The sequence below is a fragment of the Salmo trutta genome, chromosome 17, assembly GCF_901001165.1.
Source record: "Salmo trutta chromosome 17, fSalTru1.1, whole genome shotgun sequence".
In the NCBI taxonomy this organism is placed as follows: domain Eukaryota; kingdom Metazoa; phylum Chordata; class Actinopteri; order Salmoniformes; family Salmonidae; genus Salmo; species Salmo trutta.
Genome location: NC_042973.1, coordinates 49,767,035 through 49,784,468, shown reverse-complemented (window position 1 = coordinate 49,784,468; position 17,434 = coordinate 49,767,035). Strand labels below are relative to the sequence as shown.

The following is a 17,434-nucleotide window of genomic DNA, read 5'->3' as shown; positions in this document are numbered from 1 at the left end:
AATGCATTAGGAGGGAAAGAAATTCCACAAATTAACTTTTAACAAGGCACACCTGTTACTTGAAATGCGTTCCAGGTGACTACCTCATGAAGCTGGTTGTGCTATTTCATAGTTTTGATGTCTTCACTAATATTCTACAATGTAGAAAAAAATAAAGAAAAACCCTTGAATAAGTAGGTGTGTCCAAACTTTTGACTGGTACTGTATAGTCTCGTCTTGTTTTTTTTCTATAATCATGTTGTTGAGATGGGTAGGCCGGCCTACATTATCAAATTGAAGGTCTAACACTGTAAACGCTCTTTCAGGAGATAATGATGATGAACCTGCACCTCAGGTAGACCCTTATGAGCTGCTGGAAGCAGTGGAGATCCTCTCAAAACTACCTAAAGACTTCTACGACAAAATTGTAAGTTTGGCACCACTGTTTAAGGGACATGACCCTTAAACTGAAAAGGCCTTAAGTGAATCTATTGAATTAATATATTGCTAAACATATGTAGTAATATTTTTTTAAAGCAAAAGTTAAGCTATTATGTGTTTTTTGTATTGTGTGGAATCCATGTCATAAGACACAAACCATCTCTCATTATATCTGTCTTTAGGAGGCAAAAAAATGGCAGGAGAGGAAAGAGGCCCTGGAAGCAGTGGAGATCTTGGCTAAAAACCCTAAATTGGAGAACGGGGACTTTGGTGACTTAGTCAGAGCACTAAGAAAGGTACTGTAACATTTATGCTTCAAGGGGACACCACAAATGGGGATACCGGGTAATGGAATGTGTCTCCAGGAAGTAGGACAGTGATAAACGTCCTGAAAATAATTATTTCTTGTTTCCCAGGTGATTGGTAAAGATGCAAATGTTATGTTGGTGACCCTAGCAGCCAAATGTGTGGCTGGACTAGCAGCTGGGCTTCGGAAGAAGTTTGGAACATACGCAGGACATGTAAGTTACCTTCAAGGCAGTGGTATAGAATTGTGTCCACAACAGTTATGCTAGCCAAGAGCAGTGAATGTGGGAGCTGATGCATGAACAAGCTGAGTGGATTAACAGTAGGGAGCAGTGGCAACATGTCTTTGTACATCCTGATTTACTGTGCCAGAAATACTGTGCTTATATTATGCTCTGTGTTTCAAGGTGGTGCCAACCATTTTAGAGAAGTTTAAAGAGAAGAAACCCCAAGTGGTCCTGGCCTTGCAGGAGGCTATTGATGCAATCTTCCTTACTGTGAGTAAACTGTACTATGAGGATTCACTGGTCATAGTTTGGGCTTTGTTGCTATGTGATTCATATCAAGCTGATTTTGTGAGATCTGGAATGTTGGTACTGCTCTTGTTTTGAGATATTCATTGCCGTTTGATTTGGTCAAGGGACTGCCTCTATTTTATTTTCTGTGCCTAACATTATATTTTCCATGTCTTATTGTTTTGCAGACAACTCTCCAGAATATCAGTGAGGATGTGTTGGGTGTGATGGAGAACAAGAACCCTTCCATCAAACAGCAGGCCTCTCTGTTCCTGGCCAGAAGCTTCTGCCACTGCACCCAGGCCACGTTGCCAAAGAGCATGCTCAAAGCTTTCTGCCCTGCATTTCTCAAGGTACCGAAAACATTTCATATTCATAAACAGGCAAATTCAGGGCTGGTTTCCCAGACACAGATTAAGCCTAGTTCTGGACTAAAAAGCATGCTTAGTTGAGAATCTGGATTGAAAGTACTTTTTAGGCCAGGACTAGGCTTAATCTGTGCCTGGGAAAACGTCCCTCTGTGTTCACAAATGCTAATGTTTTGTCCTCCATTTTGTGAATGTGTGTGGAATTATGCTCCTACTCCCCATCTCTTGATTAACCCTCTCAGCAAGTGAATGATTCGGCCCCAGAGGTGAGAGACGCTGCGTATGAAGCTTTGGGGACAGCCATGAAGGTGGTGGGGGAGAAGGCTGTCAACCCATTCCTGGCTGATCTGGACAAACTCAAGCTTGACAAGGTGAGGATTGCTATCAGTATATCTATCATTGTCATTAATATCAGTGTGTTTAGTCTATCGTCAATATACAGTATGTCCTTATCGTTGGTATCAGTCGATCTTGTGTGCCGTGTTATATTGTGTATCCTGTGTAAAACTAGTTTACCTCTTGAAACTAAAGGGGAACTAATGCCAATGTAGATGAGTTCTTTATTGGATATAGTGTTGTATTATTATGAGTAAATGAGATTGTATCCTTAAAGTTGACCCATTTTGAAGAGTAGACAACGAATGAAATGACCTGACCATCCATCTCTAAATGAACAGATTAAAGAAAGTGCCGATAAAGTGGAACTGCCTGGAAAGAAAGGAGGTGGTGGGGCGGAGAAGAAGGCACCTGCTGCAAAGGCAGCACCGCCTGCTGTGGCTCCAGCTAGATCCTCTGGGCCGCCCAAGAAGGCCCCAGCAGCTAAGGTTTGATTGATTTAATTGATTTGGCGGTTAAAATGCATATAAAGCCACTTCAGCCTGAGACGAGGTGAAGCCCAGGCTGTCAGTCTTATTCACCAGGCTCGCTACACTGTCCCCGATGTGAAACTGTAACCATTGTAGGCGTATGTAAAGAAACTACTAAAAATGATTATTTGTGTTCATTATTTTGCAGTTGGGTGGACCTCCTAAGAAAGGGAAACCTGCCTCCGCTCCGAGTGCGAAAGGAAAGAAATGTCCTGAAACAAAGGAATTCGTAGAGACCGAGCTATCGGTAAGTCAACTGTTTAAGAGGACTGCAATGTGCAGCCTTTTAACCGTAGGAATACTCATGCTTTATTGGTCTGATTGAATGAGCGAACCAGTTTTTCTGCAGTTAACTCTTTCATTCCCCTTCTGTTTGTGTCCACTAGATTGAGGTGTGTGAGGAGAGATCTGCCGCGGTGCTCCCTGCCTCCTGCATGCAGCTGCTGGACTCTGCTAACTGGAAGGAGAGACTGGCCAGCATGGAGGAGTTTCAGAAGGTGACTAGTTTTGACTGTATAATCTGACTTTAGTATTGTCTTACTCATATCTCATTGAATGTAAGACATTTGTGTTCTACTTAATTCTGTGAACCTGCTCTTTACAACAATGTGTAAATAGGTTAATTGGTGAAGTTAGGTACTTTTATGTTATATTCTTATCATGTGATTGTCATCAGGCTGTGGAGCAGATGGACAAGAGTGAGATGCCTTGCCAGGCTCTGGTTAGGATGCTTGCCAAGAAACCAGGCTGGAAAGAGACCAACTTCCAGGTACAGCATACCAACGTTTTTAAACACTTACCACAACAAGAGCTAAAATGGATGCATAGATACAAATGTTGATTATATCACCTGAGGTTTGTTTTTGAACGGCTTACACCTATGTATTGGACCTTGTATTTGTCCAGCGCCTGTCATTTATTGTGGATGTGTAAAATAAGAATCTCTATTCACTAGATGGATCCACATTGCTCTGTCGTCATAACTGACTTTTGGTTCTTGGGTTTGTTCATGGTTCAGGTGATGCAGATGAAGCTTCACATTGTGGGTCTGATAGCCCAGAAGGGATCATTCTCCAAGACGTCAGCCTTCGTGGTGTTGGACGGCCTGGTGGATAAAATAGGAGATGTGAAGTGTGGAGGCAAAGCCAAGGAGGGCCTGACTGCTACCGCTGAAGCCTGCTCCCTACCCTGGACTGCTGAACAGGTCTGTTGTCTTTCTGACTACATTTCTGATTGACACTGTGGTTCTGCTATTCCATTTTCCTTTTCTCCCATGTCTTTGAATTTAAAAAAAGAACACCGGTAAGAAATATCAGTTGTTCACTAGCGTGCTTCATCCCTCAGGTGGTTTCCATGGTTTTTGCACAGAAGAATCCTAAAAATCAAGCTGAAACCCTCAACTGGTTGGCTAATGCCATGAAGGAATTTGGATTTGCTGGGTAAGTGTCTTACTTTCCATTATTGTTGGTGTGTTCATTTACCATTAACAATATCAAAGCATTCAGTGTCCTATGATATGACGTTCTAATGCACACAATCATTTTGGTAACACAAGTCTGCAAGTATAATGCTTTATAACTTGTTATACATATGTATGATAATGTGCATGTTTATCCCTGCAGCATCAATGTGAAGGGTTTCATTAACAATGTAAAGACGGCGTTGGGAGCGACCAACCCTGCGGTGCGGACAGCAGCCATCACCCTCCTAGGAGTCATGTACCTGTACATGGGAGCTCCTCTACGCATGTTCTTCGAGGATGAGAAACCTGCCCTGCTGAAACAGATAGACGATGAGTTTGAAAAGGTAAGAAAAACATGGGTGAGGAATAGGTTGATTGAAGAACACAACAATATGGCAGTATCTAATATGTATAGTATGTATACAATTGTGTATTTGTATTTTCTAATGAATGGCCTCTCTGACTCTCTTTGAAATTGCTAGCTACAGGTTGATTTCATCTGCTATCTGTTCACTCTACATAAGATTGTCAGGAAGGCATATAAGAAATGTATATATTGTATGTACATGTATATATTTTCAATGTGACTGATGAGATTGCTGCTTCAGATGCAAGGCCAGTCTCCTCCGACTGCGTTCAGAGGAGCCAAGAAAGGAGGAGCGGAGGAGGATGGAGAGGAGGCAGACGAGCAGGAGGAGGATGGAGGAGGAGCACCTGACGTCATGGATCTGCTACCTAGAACTGACATCAGGTTTGACTTTACACTCATACTCTTCTTCACACCGCCTGGCCGGCACTGTTCCATATTTTCAGCAACTATGATGGATGCGTAATCAGGCCAGCTCATTTACTGCTTGGATCTGTTTGGCTCTGTTCAGCTCAGTAGTGTGAAGAACCCTATACTACTTTGACTATTTGGATTATGGTGGTTCCGTTCTATGTTTTAATGGTTTAGCCATTCCACCTCATTAATCCACTCCATTTTTCCATCTCCTGTGCAGTGATAAGATCACACAAGACATGGTGGATAAGATAGGTGACAAGAATTGGAAGATTCGTAAGGAGGGTCTGGACGAGGTGGCAGCGGTCATCTCTGAGGCCAAGTTTATCCAGCCCAGCATCGGAGAGCTACCCATGGCACTGAAGGGACGCCTCAACGACTCCAACAAGATCCTGGTAAGAAGTGTGGTGGGCTGTGACTGAAGAGCTAGCTGTCTGTTTTTCTTGTTTTCAGTTTCAAATTCAATATAAAGCATGATGAAGACACATGGATTGTTTTAGAGGCAGTTATTTTACGACAAAGTCTTCAAACGTTTTGCAGGCACTCTTTAGTATGTTAAGTCTAAGCTATATTTTCTTCTGTCTGATAGTAGAATGTTATATGATTATTCTAGCTTTTTCTGACACCAAAGTATCTCTTCTCTCCCCAGGTCCAGCAAACCCTGACCATTCTTCAGCAGATCGCCGTAGCCATGGGTCCAGCTCTGAAGCAACATGTCAAGAACCTGGGCATGCCCATCATCACTGTACTGGGAGACGGCAAGGTAAAGACTATCATACTCTGACATGCATGCACAAAGGCATAGGTAGCTATTATGATTAGTGTGATAGAGAATATTATACTGTACGCATAGTACATACCTATGACGAGCATAACAATCTACTACAAGTGATAGACTGAAGGACTGTTTGTTGTTCTCAGTATTGTATTGAGTGAATAATTGGTGTTGGCTGACTCTGAGTATCCCCCTCTCCCCTGTAGACCAACGTGCGTGCTGCTGCCATGACAACCCTGCAGGCCTGGGTTGAACAGACCGGCATGAAGGACTGGCTGGAGGGAGAGGACCTGTCTGAAGAGCTCAAGAGAGAGAACCCCTTCCTTAGGCAGGAGGTACAAACACAGCCCTTCAGGTCATCTCTTAAAGCCTGCCTCTTGTAGCTGGCAGTAATATGTAGTAAGGATGTGGTTAGGTGCTGGTATCATGGGTATTGTGTGGAATCTGAGCACAAGGTTGAAACATTGGGGGCACCTGGAATGGGAAGCCACCTCCTGGCAAAGCTGGCGCAGCCAAGTCTATCAGCGGCGGTGCCCCTGCTCCAAGCCATGTTTGATGGCCATGTACGTTTAGAATCTCCCCCCGGCACAGCCAGAAGAGGACTGGCCACCCCTCAGAGCCTGGTTCCTCTAGGTTTCTTCCTAGGTTCCTGCCTTTCTAGGGAGTTTTTCCTAGCCACTGTGCTTCTGCATTGCTTGCTGTTTGGGGTTTTAGGCTGGGTTTCTGTATAAGGACTTTGTGACATCTGCTGATGTAAAAAGGGCTTTATAAATGCATTTGATTGAGAATGACCCATATAACATGCCCCTTCCCTCCCCAGGTGCTGGGCTGGCTGGCAGAGAAGCTCCCCACCATGCGTACGGTGCCTTCTGACCTGATGCTGTGTGTGCCCTACCTGTACTCCTGTCTGGAGGACCGCAACGGAGACGTGAGGAAGAAGGCCCAGGATGCCCTGCCCATCTTTATGATGCACCTGGGCTACGAGAAGATGTTAAAGGCTACTGGCAAACTCAAGGTACGCTCTGCCATGGAGGAGATGACTTGGACAGGCTAAATTTAAACATATAAAAGATGACTAAATGACTAATTGATAGTGGAGCGAAAGAAAGTGAATCCAGCTCCGTTTAGGTCTGGATTTGCAGGCTAGAGTACATTGTCTTACGTCCGGTTCATGGCTACGCTGTCGTGTTAGAATGACGCGGTCTTTCTTAATTTAAAGCCAATGGGCTTGTATTGTTGTTCTGTAGTGACTCTATGTGTGTCCCGCTCTCCCTGCAGCCCGCCTCCAAGGAGCCTGTGTCTGCCCTGCTGGAGAAGGCCCGGGCAGTGATGCCAGCCAAGCTTGCTCCACCTCCTGGCAAAGCTGGCGCAGCCAAGTCTATCAGCGGCGGTGCCCCTGCTGCAAAGTCAGGTTGGCTTGCTTCTCAGTTACTGTCTGAATGATGGGTGATCAAATCAAATTGTACTTGTCACATGTGCCGAATACACAAATGGTCGCTCCCATTTGATTAATTGTTCAGCAGTCTTATGGCTTAGAAGACTGCCTACATGTACAAATTAACTCGACTAACCTGTATCCCCGCACTTTGACTTGGTACCGGTACCCCCTGTATATAGCCTCGTTATTGTTATTTTTGTGTTACTTTTTATTAAATTTGTTACTTTAGTTTATTTATTACATATTTTCTTAACTCTGCATTGTTTAAGGGCTTGTAAGTAAGCATTTCACGGTAAGGTCTACACCTGTTGTATTCGACACGTGACAAATACAATTTGATTTGATCATACAGCACGGTAGAAGCTGATAAGGAGCTTTTTGGTCCTAGATTTGGCGCTCCGGTACCGCTTGCCATGCAGTAGCAGAGATAAGTCTATGACTTGGGTGACTGGAGTCTTTGGCAATTTGTTGGGGGCCTGATATCACCTATTATATAGGTCCTGGATTGCAGGAAGCTTGGCCCCAGTGATGTACTGGATCGTACGCACTACACTCTGCAGGGCCTTACGGTCAGATGCCGAGCAGTTGCCATACCAGGTGGTAATGCAACCGGTCAGGATGCTCTCGATGGTGCAGCTGTAGAACTATGAGTGTGCATCCCAAATGGCACCCTATTCTCTATTAAATACGCATGACTTTTGACCAGGTTTAATAGGGCTGCCCTATTTAGGGCTTCCCTAAATAGGGGAGTATGCGCCGTTCATGTGGCTATATCAGCAAAGTAGCATCAGCAATTGAGTTTGAAGAGGGGGATCTATCTTTTCCGATTTTCTTATCTTTTGTTAGGATCTAATTCTGAGTAAAAAACTCTACGAACACTATGAAAGCTTAACCAAGTTTATTCTGCCCAGAGGATCAATACAGACAAAAACATTTTCACACAAGCACTGATATTTAACGGTTCCTCATAGGCTGAGTCTCCTCCTACCTATCTGTACAAACATCGTTCTTTACTGCTAGGCAGGACACTAGTGATACGGGCCATGAACTTTTATTTCTCCCTTAAGGTGACCTGACCTCAACCCCCCTCCATCACTAATCCATGACTCTCTCCCCTTATCAATGCCTGCCACATGTATTCACTTCCCTGCACTCAACACATTCCAAGCTTAATTGCACATACTATTTACCTTCCTCCTATAACCATTCACTTCTGGTGTAGAGCCTCTAACCTCAGCACTCCCTCCGTGACATGAATAAGTATATTTCATATTCTCAGAACCCAACATCTTGAGCAAGCAAACATTTCTCTAGCTCCCTTGGACAGGTAGCCTGTTTTGTAAAATGTCGACTTTGACTGTAAATCTATATAAAAGTGTCTTCTATAATAGAGTATTATTTATAGAAGCCGTGTTCATCCCAGAACTTCCTAACCACTGTTGTTGGTGTTGTGCAGCTTCGTCTAAAGCTAAACCTAAACCTGTTATTGATGACGATGATGATGATGATGATGACGACGAGCCTGAGCCCGAAACTAAGACTAAGAAAGTGGTTAAGCCTGGAGCTGCTAAAAAGGTATGCATTTATTCATCTTAAATGTTTATTTGTCTGGCACCGTGTACAATTAAAACATACATTTGATGCATTGTTCCAGATATACAGTGCCTTCAGAAAGTATTCATACCCCTTGACTTATTCCACATTTTGTTGTTACAGCCTGAATTCAAAATATATTAGATTTTTTTTCTCACTCGTCTACATGCAATACCCCATAATGACAAAGTGAAAACATGTTTTTAGAAATGTTAGCAAATGTATTGAAAGTAAAATAAAGATATCTAATGTAAGTATTCACACGCCTGAGTCAATACTTTGTGGAAGCACCTTTGGCAGCAATTACAGCTGTGAGTCTTTCTGGTTAAGTTTAAGAACTTTCCACACTTTGATTGTACAACATTTGCCCTTTTTTTTTTAAATATTTTTTTTATTCTTCAAGCTCTGTCAAATTGGTAGTTGATCATTGCTAGACAACCATTTTCAGGTCTTGCTGTAGATTTAAGTCAAAACTGTAACTCAGCCACTCAGGAACATTCACTATCATCTTGGTAAGCAACTCCAGTGTAGATTTGGCCTTGTGTTTCTTTCCTGTGCTTAGCTCCATTCCGATTCTTTTTTTTATCCTGAAAAACTCCCCAGTCCTTAAGGATTACAAACATAACCATAACATGATACAGCCACCACTCTGCTTGAAAATATGGAGAGTATTGGATTTGCCCCAAACATGACAAAGTTAATTGCTTTGCCCTTGGTATTGTGGAGTAACTACCATGCTGTTGATCTGTCCTCAGTCTTCTCCTATCACAGCCATTACAAATATCTGAACTGTTTCAAAGTCACCATTGGCCTCATGGTGAAATCACTGAGCGGTTTCCTTCCTCTCCGGCAACTGAGTTAGGAAGTGACTGGGCGTATTGATACACCATCCAAATAGGTGCCCTTCTTTGAGAGGCATTGGAAAACCTCCCAGGTCTTTGTGGTTGAATCTGTGTTTGAAATTCACTGCGCGACTGAGGGACCTTAAAGACAATTGTGATTGGGGTACAGAGATGAGGCAGCCATTCAAAAACACTATTGTTGCACACAGTGAGTCCATGTGACTTGTTAAGCACATGTTTACTCCTAAACTTATTTAGGTTTGCCATAACAAAGGGGTTGAATACTTATTGACTCAAGACATTTCAGCTTTTCTTTTTTAATTAATTTGTAGAAGTTTCGAAAAACATAATTCCCCTTTGACATTATGGGGTATTGTGTGTAGGCCAGTGACAAACAATCTCAATTTTTAATTTCAAGCTGTAACACAGCAAAATGTGGGAAAAGTCAAGGAGTGTAAATCCTTTTTGAAGGCTCTGTGGCTAGACCGATAATGCTTGTCTCCAGTCCCTGGGAATCTTACTTGCCACTGTACCGAATTAGGTTTTTCATGACAATCTCATTCAGCACTTGGCACACCAAGCTACTACTATGTGCCAGCTTTTCTCTTTGTGAACTGGATATTTAATTCTGCATTTAATAGAACACCCCCCAGGAATCTGTTGCGAGCTCGGTAAAGATAGGGTCAGTAGTCCTAAAAGACTTACAAAGGGGAAGCCTAGCTGCCAGCAGGTACATGGTTGGAGTCAAGCACCACTGTGTTACTAATATGTGACTCAGGAATTACTAACTGGGCTGGGTGGACTGAGCCATGCATTGGGTGTTGTTTAGACACTGCACGTGTGTCTGTCTCTAAAACTATGTTGGTCAATTTTTTTTTTTTTTATGTTTTGTGGGTATTAACACACACCCACACACTCTGTGTGAGGTTGAACACTATCTAAATTATGTATGTTTTTGCTTTTATATTTAGTATTATCTTGTAGTAATATTTTGTCTAGCTTCTCATACCCCTTGACTTATTCTCATTTACAGGCTGAAATCTGAGTTCTTTACATATGTTTATAACGTAGTCTTTTAAACCTTTGTCTTTGTCTGACCATGCTATAAATGAGTTTTACAACTTTTGTATATAGCTTTTATATCTTATGTTTCTGAACTGTCTTTTAAACCTCCCCGTTTCTCTACCACATATTCTGAGCACAATATATATCTCTAGCTTTTATATACAGGAAATTGCCAAAATGATGGAAACATTTGAGTAAATGAAAGCAAGGTGTGGTTCCTGAGATAATTAAGCAATGTACAAAAATGCTGGGCAGGCCATTACTTTGGTTACCGTGGCTATGCCCCCATAAGATGACAATGCCCCCATCCACAGGGCACAAGTTGTCACTGAATCATTTGATGAGCATGAAAACGATGTAAATTATATGCCATGGCCGTCTCAGTCACCAGATATCAACCCAAATGACCACTTATGGGAGATTCTGGAGTGGCGCCTGAAACCATTGCATTCCAAGATGGCGTAGCAGTTCAGACGTCCTGTCGTGTCCCGTGTATATATATATATATTTACATATTTTTTCTTCACTTATCTTTTTATATATTTTTTTATTCTAAATACTCAACCTCAAAGCACTCTCCTGCAACCCGCCTCATCAATTTAAAAAAAAAAAAAAAAGTATTATTTACCTCATCTGAATTCCACGACAGAAGCTAGCCAGAGGTTAGCCATTTTCACTGGCTAACGTTGAAGTTCAGCTAGCTACGGTTAGCTGTCCTCAGCTATCCATTAGCTCGAAAAGCTATCGCCAGTTTTTGTACAGCGCGACTCAGACCAGAGCATATCGGACCTATTCTCTCTCCTTTCCTCGATTTCTACCGCAGGCTCTGGACATTTACACCTGGATCTTGCAGCTAACTAGCTGCTACCTGAGTGACTATTGGCAACGTCGGTCTCGGAATTAACACACACTATTACGGAGCTAGCTAGCTAGCCAGCTGAAGAGTTCCGTCAGCCACTCGTGGGCTATTCCTGAGCTAGCCAGCTGAAGTGTCTCCTGGGCTACAACTCACCTATCCTGACCCGTTTTACTGCCGATGCGGAGCCCCATTGGGTCTTCACGACTGGATCACCGACGTTATCTGCCCGAGGGAGTTGTCCAACTGGCCCCTCCGTCGCGACGTAACCTGATCGCCCATCTGCGGCCAGCTAATCGTTAGCTGTCTTTTCGGCTGCGATCTGAATAGGTCTGTCGGACACTTTTCTTGGGCCACTATAACTAACTATTTTGCCAACTTGGACAGGTCCCCCCTTCCACACGGAACCCCACTAACCCACAGACGGAAACGCACGAGGCGGCTAAAAACAGACCTCCCTCCCATCTTCCACCAGCTTGCTACCTATGGCCCGGCTAGCTGTCTGAATCTCACTGGACCCTCTGATCACTCGGCTAAGCATGCCTCTCCTTAATGTCAATATGCCTTGTCCATTGCTGTTCTGGTTAGTGTTTATTGGCTTATTTCACTGTAGAGCCTCTAGCCCTGCTCATTATACCTTATCCAACCTCTCAGTTCCTCCACCCACACATGCTATGACATCTTCTGGTTTCAATGATGTTTCTAGAGACAATATCTCTCTCATAATCACTAAATGCCTAGGTTTACCTCCTCTGTACTCACATCCCACCATACCTTTGTCTGTACATTATACCTTGAAGCTATTTTATCGCCCCCAGATACCTGCTCCTTTTTCTCTCTATTCTGGACGTCACAGACGACCAATTCTTATAGCTTTTAGCCGTACCCTCATACTTATTCTTCTCTGCTCCGCTGGGGATGTAGAGGTGAATCCAGGCCCTGCAGTGCCTGGCTCCACACCTACTCCCCAGGCGCTCTCTTTTGATGACTTCTGTAACCGTAATAGCCTTGGTTTCATGCATGTTAACATTAGAAGCCTCCTCCCTAAGTTTGTTTTATTCACTGCTTTAGCACACTCTGCCAACCCGGATGTCCTAGCTGTGTCTGAATCTTGGCTTAGGAAGTCCACCAAAAACTGTGAAATCTTCATCCCTAACTACAACGTTTTCAGACAAGATAGAACGACCAAAGGGGGCGGTGTTGCAATCTACTGCAGAGATAGCTTGCAGAGTTCTGTCCTGCTATCCAGGTCTGTACCCAAACAATTTGAACTTCTACTTTTAAAAATCCACCTCTCCAAAAACAAGTCTCTCACCGTTGCCGCCTGCTATAGACCCCCCTCGGCCCCTAGCTGTGCTCTGGACAACATATGTAAACTGATTGCCCCCCATCTATCTTCAGAGCTCGTGCTACTAGGTGACCTAAACTGGGACATGCTTAACACCCCAGCCATTCTACAATCCAAGCTTGATGCCCTCAATCTCACACAAATTATTAATGAACCCACCAGGTACAACCCCAAAGCCGCAAACACTGGCACCCTCATAGATATCATCCTAACCAATGTGCCCTCTAATTACACCTCTGCTGTTTTCAACCAAGATCTCAGCGATCACTGCCTCATTGCCTGCACCCGTAATGGGTCAGCGGTCAAACGACCTCCACTCATCACTGTCAAACGCTCCCTGAAACATTTCAACGAGCAAGCCTTTCTAATCGACCTGGCCCTGGTATCCTGGAAGGATATTGACCTCATCCCGTCAGTAGAGGATGCCTGGTTATTTTTTAAAAATGCCTTCCTCTCCATCTTAAATAAGCATGCCCCTTTCAAGAAATTTAGAACCAGGAACAGATATAGCCCTTGGTTCTCCCCAGACCTGACTGCCCTTAACCAACACAAAAATATCCTGTGGCGTTCTGCATTAGCATCGAACTGCCCCCGCGATATGCAACTTTTTAGGGAAGTTAGAAACCAATACACACAGGCAGTTAGAAACGCCAAGGCTAGCTTTTTCAAACAGAAATTTGCTTCGTGCAACTCCAACTCTAAAAAGTTCTCGGACATTGTAAAGTCCATGGAGAATAAGAACACCTCCTCCCAACTGCCCACTGCACTGAGGATAGGAAACTCTGTCACCACCGATAAGCCCACTATAATTGAGAATTTCAATAAGCATTTTTCTACGGCTGGCCATGCTTTCCACCTAACTACCCCTACTGCATTCAACAGCACTGCACCCCCCACAGCTACTCGCCCAAGCCTCCCCCATTTCTCCTTCTCCCAAATCCATTCAGCTGATGTTCTGAAAGAGCTGCAAAATCTGGACCCCTACAAATCAGCTGGGCTTGACAATCTGGACCCTTTCTTTCTAAAATTATCTGCCGAAATTATTGCAACCCCTATTACTAGCCTGTTCAACCTCTCTTTCGTGTCGTCTGAGATTCCCATAGATTGGAAAGCAGCTGCTGTCATCCCCCTCTTCAAAGGAGGTGACACTCTTGACCCAAATTGCTACAGACCTATATCCATCCTACCCTGCCTTTCTAAGGTCTTCGAAAGCCAAGTCAACAAACAGATTACCGACTATTTTGAATCCCACCGCACCCTCTCCGCTATGCAATCTGGTTTCAGAGCTGGTCATGGGTGCACCTCAGCCACGCTCAAGGTCCTAAACGACATCGTAACCGCCATCGATAAGAAACATTACTGTGCTGCCGTATTCATTGACCTGGCCAAAGCTTTTGACTCTGTTAATCACCACATCCTCATCGGCAGACTTAGTAGCCTTGGTTTCTCAAACGATTGCGTCGCCTGGTTCACCAACTACTTCTCTGACAGAGTTCAGTGTGTCAAATCGGAGGGCCTACTGTCTGGACCTCTGGCAGTCTCTATGGGGGTACCACAGGGTTCAATTCTTGGGCCAACTCTTTTCTCTGTATACATAAATGATGTCGCTCTTGCTGCTGGTGAATCTCTGATCCACCTCTACGCAGACGACACCATTCTGTATACTTCTGGCCCTTCTTTGGACACTGTGTTAACCTGTTGAGGCCACGGGTTAGCAATGAACCCTGAGACGGGATTGCTAGCAAGGCTGGAAATTCAAAACATCAAAAATGTAATAATTTCAATTTCTCAAACAATCAACTATTTTACACCATTTAAAAGATAAACATCTCCTTAATCTAACCACATTGTCCGATTTTCAAAGAGGCTTTACGGCAAAAGCATAAAGTTAGATTATGTTAGGACAGTACATAGCCACAAAAGTACAAACATCCATTTTCAATTCAAGGTCAGGCGTCACCAAAAGCAGAAACCAGCTAAAATTATGCACCAACCTTTGACAATCTCCATCAGATGACACTCCTAGGACATTATGTTATACAATACATGCATTTTTTGTTCCATCAAGTTCATATTTATATCCAAAAACCGCATTTTACAGTAGCTGTGAAATTCTGATTTTTTTTCTTCTCTGAAATGCTTCCGGTGAACAACGTTACAATTTTCAAAATTACTATTCGAAAACATTGATAAATTATAATATTGTCATTCAAATAATTATAGTTTAACATTTCGTAAATGATACTGTCTTGCCAGATTTCAAAATAACTTTACTGGGAAATCACAAGTTGCAATAAACCAGGTGCTGTGCTAAGAACAATAAGCTAGCCTAATTAGCTTAGCATCATCTTGTAACCATGTAATATCAATAATACTATTGTCAATAATCCATTACCTTTGATTATCTTCATCCATTGGCAGTTCCAGGAATTCCAGGTCCACAACAAATGTGGTTTCTTTTGACAAAGTTCATAATTGATGTCCAAAGAACTCCAAGTTGTTCCATGTTGTTAGCGCTTCGGTGGCTACTAAAAAGTAGCGCGGGGGGGGTGTGTGAAGTCACGGCAAAAAGTTAAAAAAGTTACAAAAATAATCTATGTTTGTTCAAACATGTCAAACGTTGTTTAGCATCAATCTTTAGAGCCATTTTTAACGTGAAACATCAGTAATGTTTCAACCCGACCTCACCTGTGTCTAGAAAAACGTTTTTGAAAAATGTCCCGTGTCTCATGATTGCGCAGGTGCAGGCCATAATGGAAGTGACGACATCCCACGGACGTCAACTTCAATGCATTCTTATTTGCTCCCTGTTAATCATGGAAGCTTCAAACAACTTTATAAAGATCGCTGACATCTAGTGGAATCCGTAGGAGTTGCGAACTGAATCCTTTCTCACTATGGTATCTAATAAACAATGACACTAAATAGTACAGCCACAAAATTCTCATTTTTTTTAAATCTATTTTTCTCAGGTTTTTGCCTGCAATATGAGTTTTGTTATACTTAGACACCATTCAAACTGTTTTAGAAAATTCAGTGTTTTCTATCCGAATGTGTTAATAATATGCATATCCTAGCTTCTGAGTTGGTGTAGGAGGCAGTTAAAAATGGGCACGTATTTTTTTCAAAATTCTCAATACTGCCACCGTGGCCCGTAGAGGTTAACAACCCTCCAGACGAGCTTCAATGCCATTCAACTCTCCTTCCGTGGTCTCCAACTGCTCCTAAACACAAGTAAAACTAAATGCATGCTCTTCAACCGATCGCTGCGTGCACCTGCCCGCCCATCCAGCATAACTTCTCTGGACGGTTCTAACTTAGAATTTGTGGACAACTACAAATACCTAGGTGTCTGGTTAGACTGTAAACTCTCCTTCCAGACTCACATCAATCATCTCCAATCCAAAGTGAAATCTAGAATTGGCTTCCTATTTCGCAACAAAGCATCCTTCACTCATGCTGCCAAACATACCCTCGTAAAACTGACCATCCTACCAATCCTCAACTTCGGCGATGTCATTTACAAAATAGCCTCCAATACCCTACTCAACAAGCTGGATGCAGTCTATCACAGTGCCATCCGTTTTGTCACCAAAGCCCCATATACAACCCACCACTGCGACCTGTATGCTCTCGTTGGCTGGCCTTCACTTCATAATCGTCGCCAAACACATTGGCTCCAGGTCATCTACAAGACCCTGCTAGGTAAAGTCCCCCCTTATCTCCGCTCACTGGTCACCATAGCAGCACCCACCTGTAGCACGCGCTCCAGCAGGTATATCTCTCTGGTCACCCCTAAAGCCAACTCCTCCTTTGGTCGTCTCTCCTTCCAGTTCTCAGCTGCCAATGACTGGAACGAACTACAAAAATCTCTAAAACTGGAAACACTTATCTCCCTCACTAGCTTTAAGCACCAGCTGTCAGAGCAGCTCACAGATCTCTGCACCTGTACATAGCCCATCTTTAATTGAGCCCAAACTACTACCTTTTCCCCTACTGTATTTATTTATTTTATTTATTTTGCTCCTTTGCACCATATTATTTATATTTTAACTTTTAACTTTCTTCAAACTACAAATCTACCATTCCAGTGTTTTTCTTGCCATACTTTATTTACTTTGCCACCATGGCATTTTTTTGCCTTTACCTCCATTATCTCACATCATTTGCTCACATTGTATATAGTCTTATTTTTTTTCTACTGCATCATTGATTGTATGTTGTTTTACTCCATGTGTAACTCTGTGTTTTTGTATGTTGTCGAACTGCTTTGCTTTATCTTGGCCAGGTCGCAATTGTAAATGAGAACTTGTTCTCAACTTGCCTACCTGGTTAAATAAAGGTGAAATAAAAATAAAATAAAAAATAAAAACCACCATCAACAAAACACCAAATGATGGTATTGATTGTTGAAAAATGTAGTCTCATACCTCCAATAGAGTTCCAGACACTTGTAGAGTCTGTACCCAAGGTGCATTAAAGCTGTTCTGGCTCGTGGTGGCCCAACGCCCTATTAAGACACTTTATGTTGGTGTTTCCTTTATTTTGGCAGTTACCTGTAGCTTTGTATCTTGTAATGATGTTGTTTCTGTGCTTTTTATCTTGTTCTGATGTCTCTGTGCTGTCTTGTAAACCTCCCCATTTCTCTCCTCTGTCCCGTTGTCAGGGTGTGCTTGGGAAGAAGGCCCTGGTCACTAAGGCCACTGCCAAGGATGAGGAGGACAGGTCTGGTGTTATCTTTATCCTGGTACCCAACGGCAAGGAACAGAGGATAAAGGAGGAAAAAGGGCTGAAGGCAC

At 43.0% G+C, this 17,434-nt stretch overlaps 1 protein-coding gene across 3 annotated transcripts in view; it reads left to right on the top strand.

Annotated features, from left to right (window-relative positions):
• Positions 1-17,434, top strand: part of LOC115152347 (cytoskeleton-associated protein 5-A) — a 49,076-nt gene that overhangs the window by 7,274 nt on the left and 24,368 nt on the right. For all 3 annotated transcript variants that reach the window (XM_029697118.1, XM_029697116.1, XM_029697117.1), the window contains exons 7-27: positions 306-406; positions 603-716; positions 837-941; positions 1,134-1,223; positions 1,430-1,594; positions 1,852-1,980; positions 2,287-2,433; positions 2,624-2,722; positions 2,862-2,972; positions 3,152-3,244; positions 3,494-3,679; positions 3,820-3,914; positions 4,098-4,281; positions 4,546-4,688; positions 4,939-5,113; positions 5,368-5,481; positions 5,700-5,828; positions 6,314-6,508; positions 6,772-6,904; positions 8,388-8,506; positions 17,302-17,430. In XM_029697118.1, the coding sequence (XP_029552978.1) occupies positions 306-406; positions 603-716; positions 837-941; positions 1,134-1,223; positions 1,430-1,594; positions 1,852-1,980; positions 2,287-2,433; positions 2,624-2,722; positions 2,862-2,972; positions 3,152-3,244; positions 3,494-3,679; positions 3,820-3,914; positions 4,098-4,281; positions 4,546-4,688; positions 4,939-5,113; positions 5,368-5,481; positions 5,700-5,828; positions 6,314-6,508; positions 6,772-6,904; positions 8,388-8,506; positions 17,302-17,430 (2,756 nt within the window). The remainder of the gene's footprint in view (positions 1-305; positions 407-602; positions 717-836; positions 942-1,133; positions 1,224-1,429; positions 1,595-1,851; positions 1,981-2,286; positions 2,434-2,623; positions 2,723-2,861; positions 2,973-3,151; positions 3,245-3,493; positions 3,680-3,819; positions 3,915-4,097; positions 4,282-4,545; positions 4,689-4,938; positions 5,114-5,367; positions 5,482-5,699; positions 5,829-6,313; positions 6,509-6,771; positions 6,905-8,387; positions 8,507-17,301; positions 17,431-17,434) is intronic.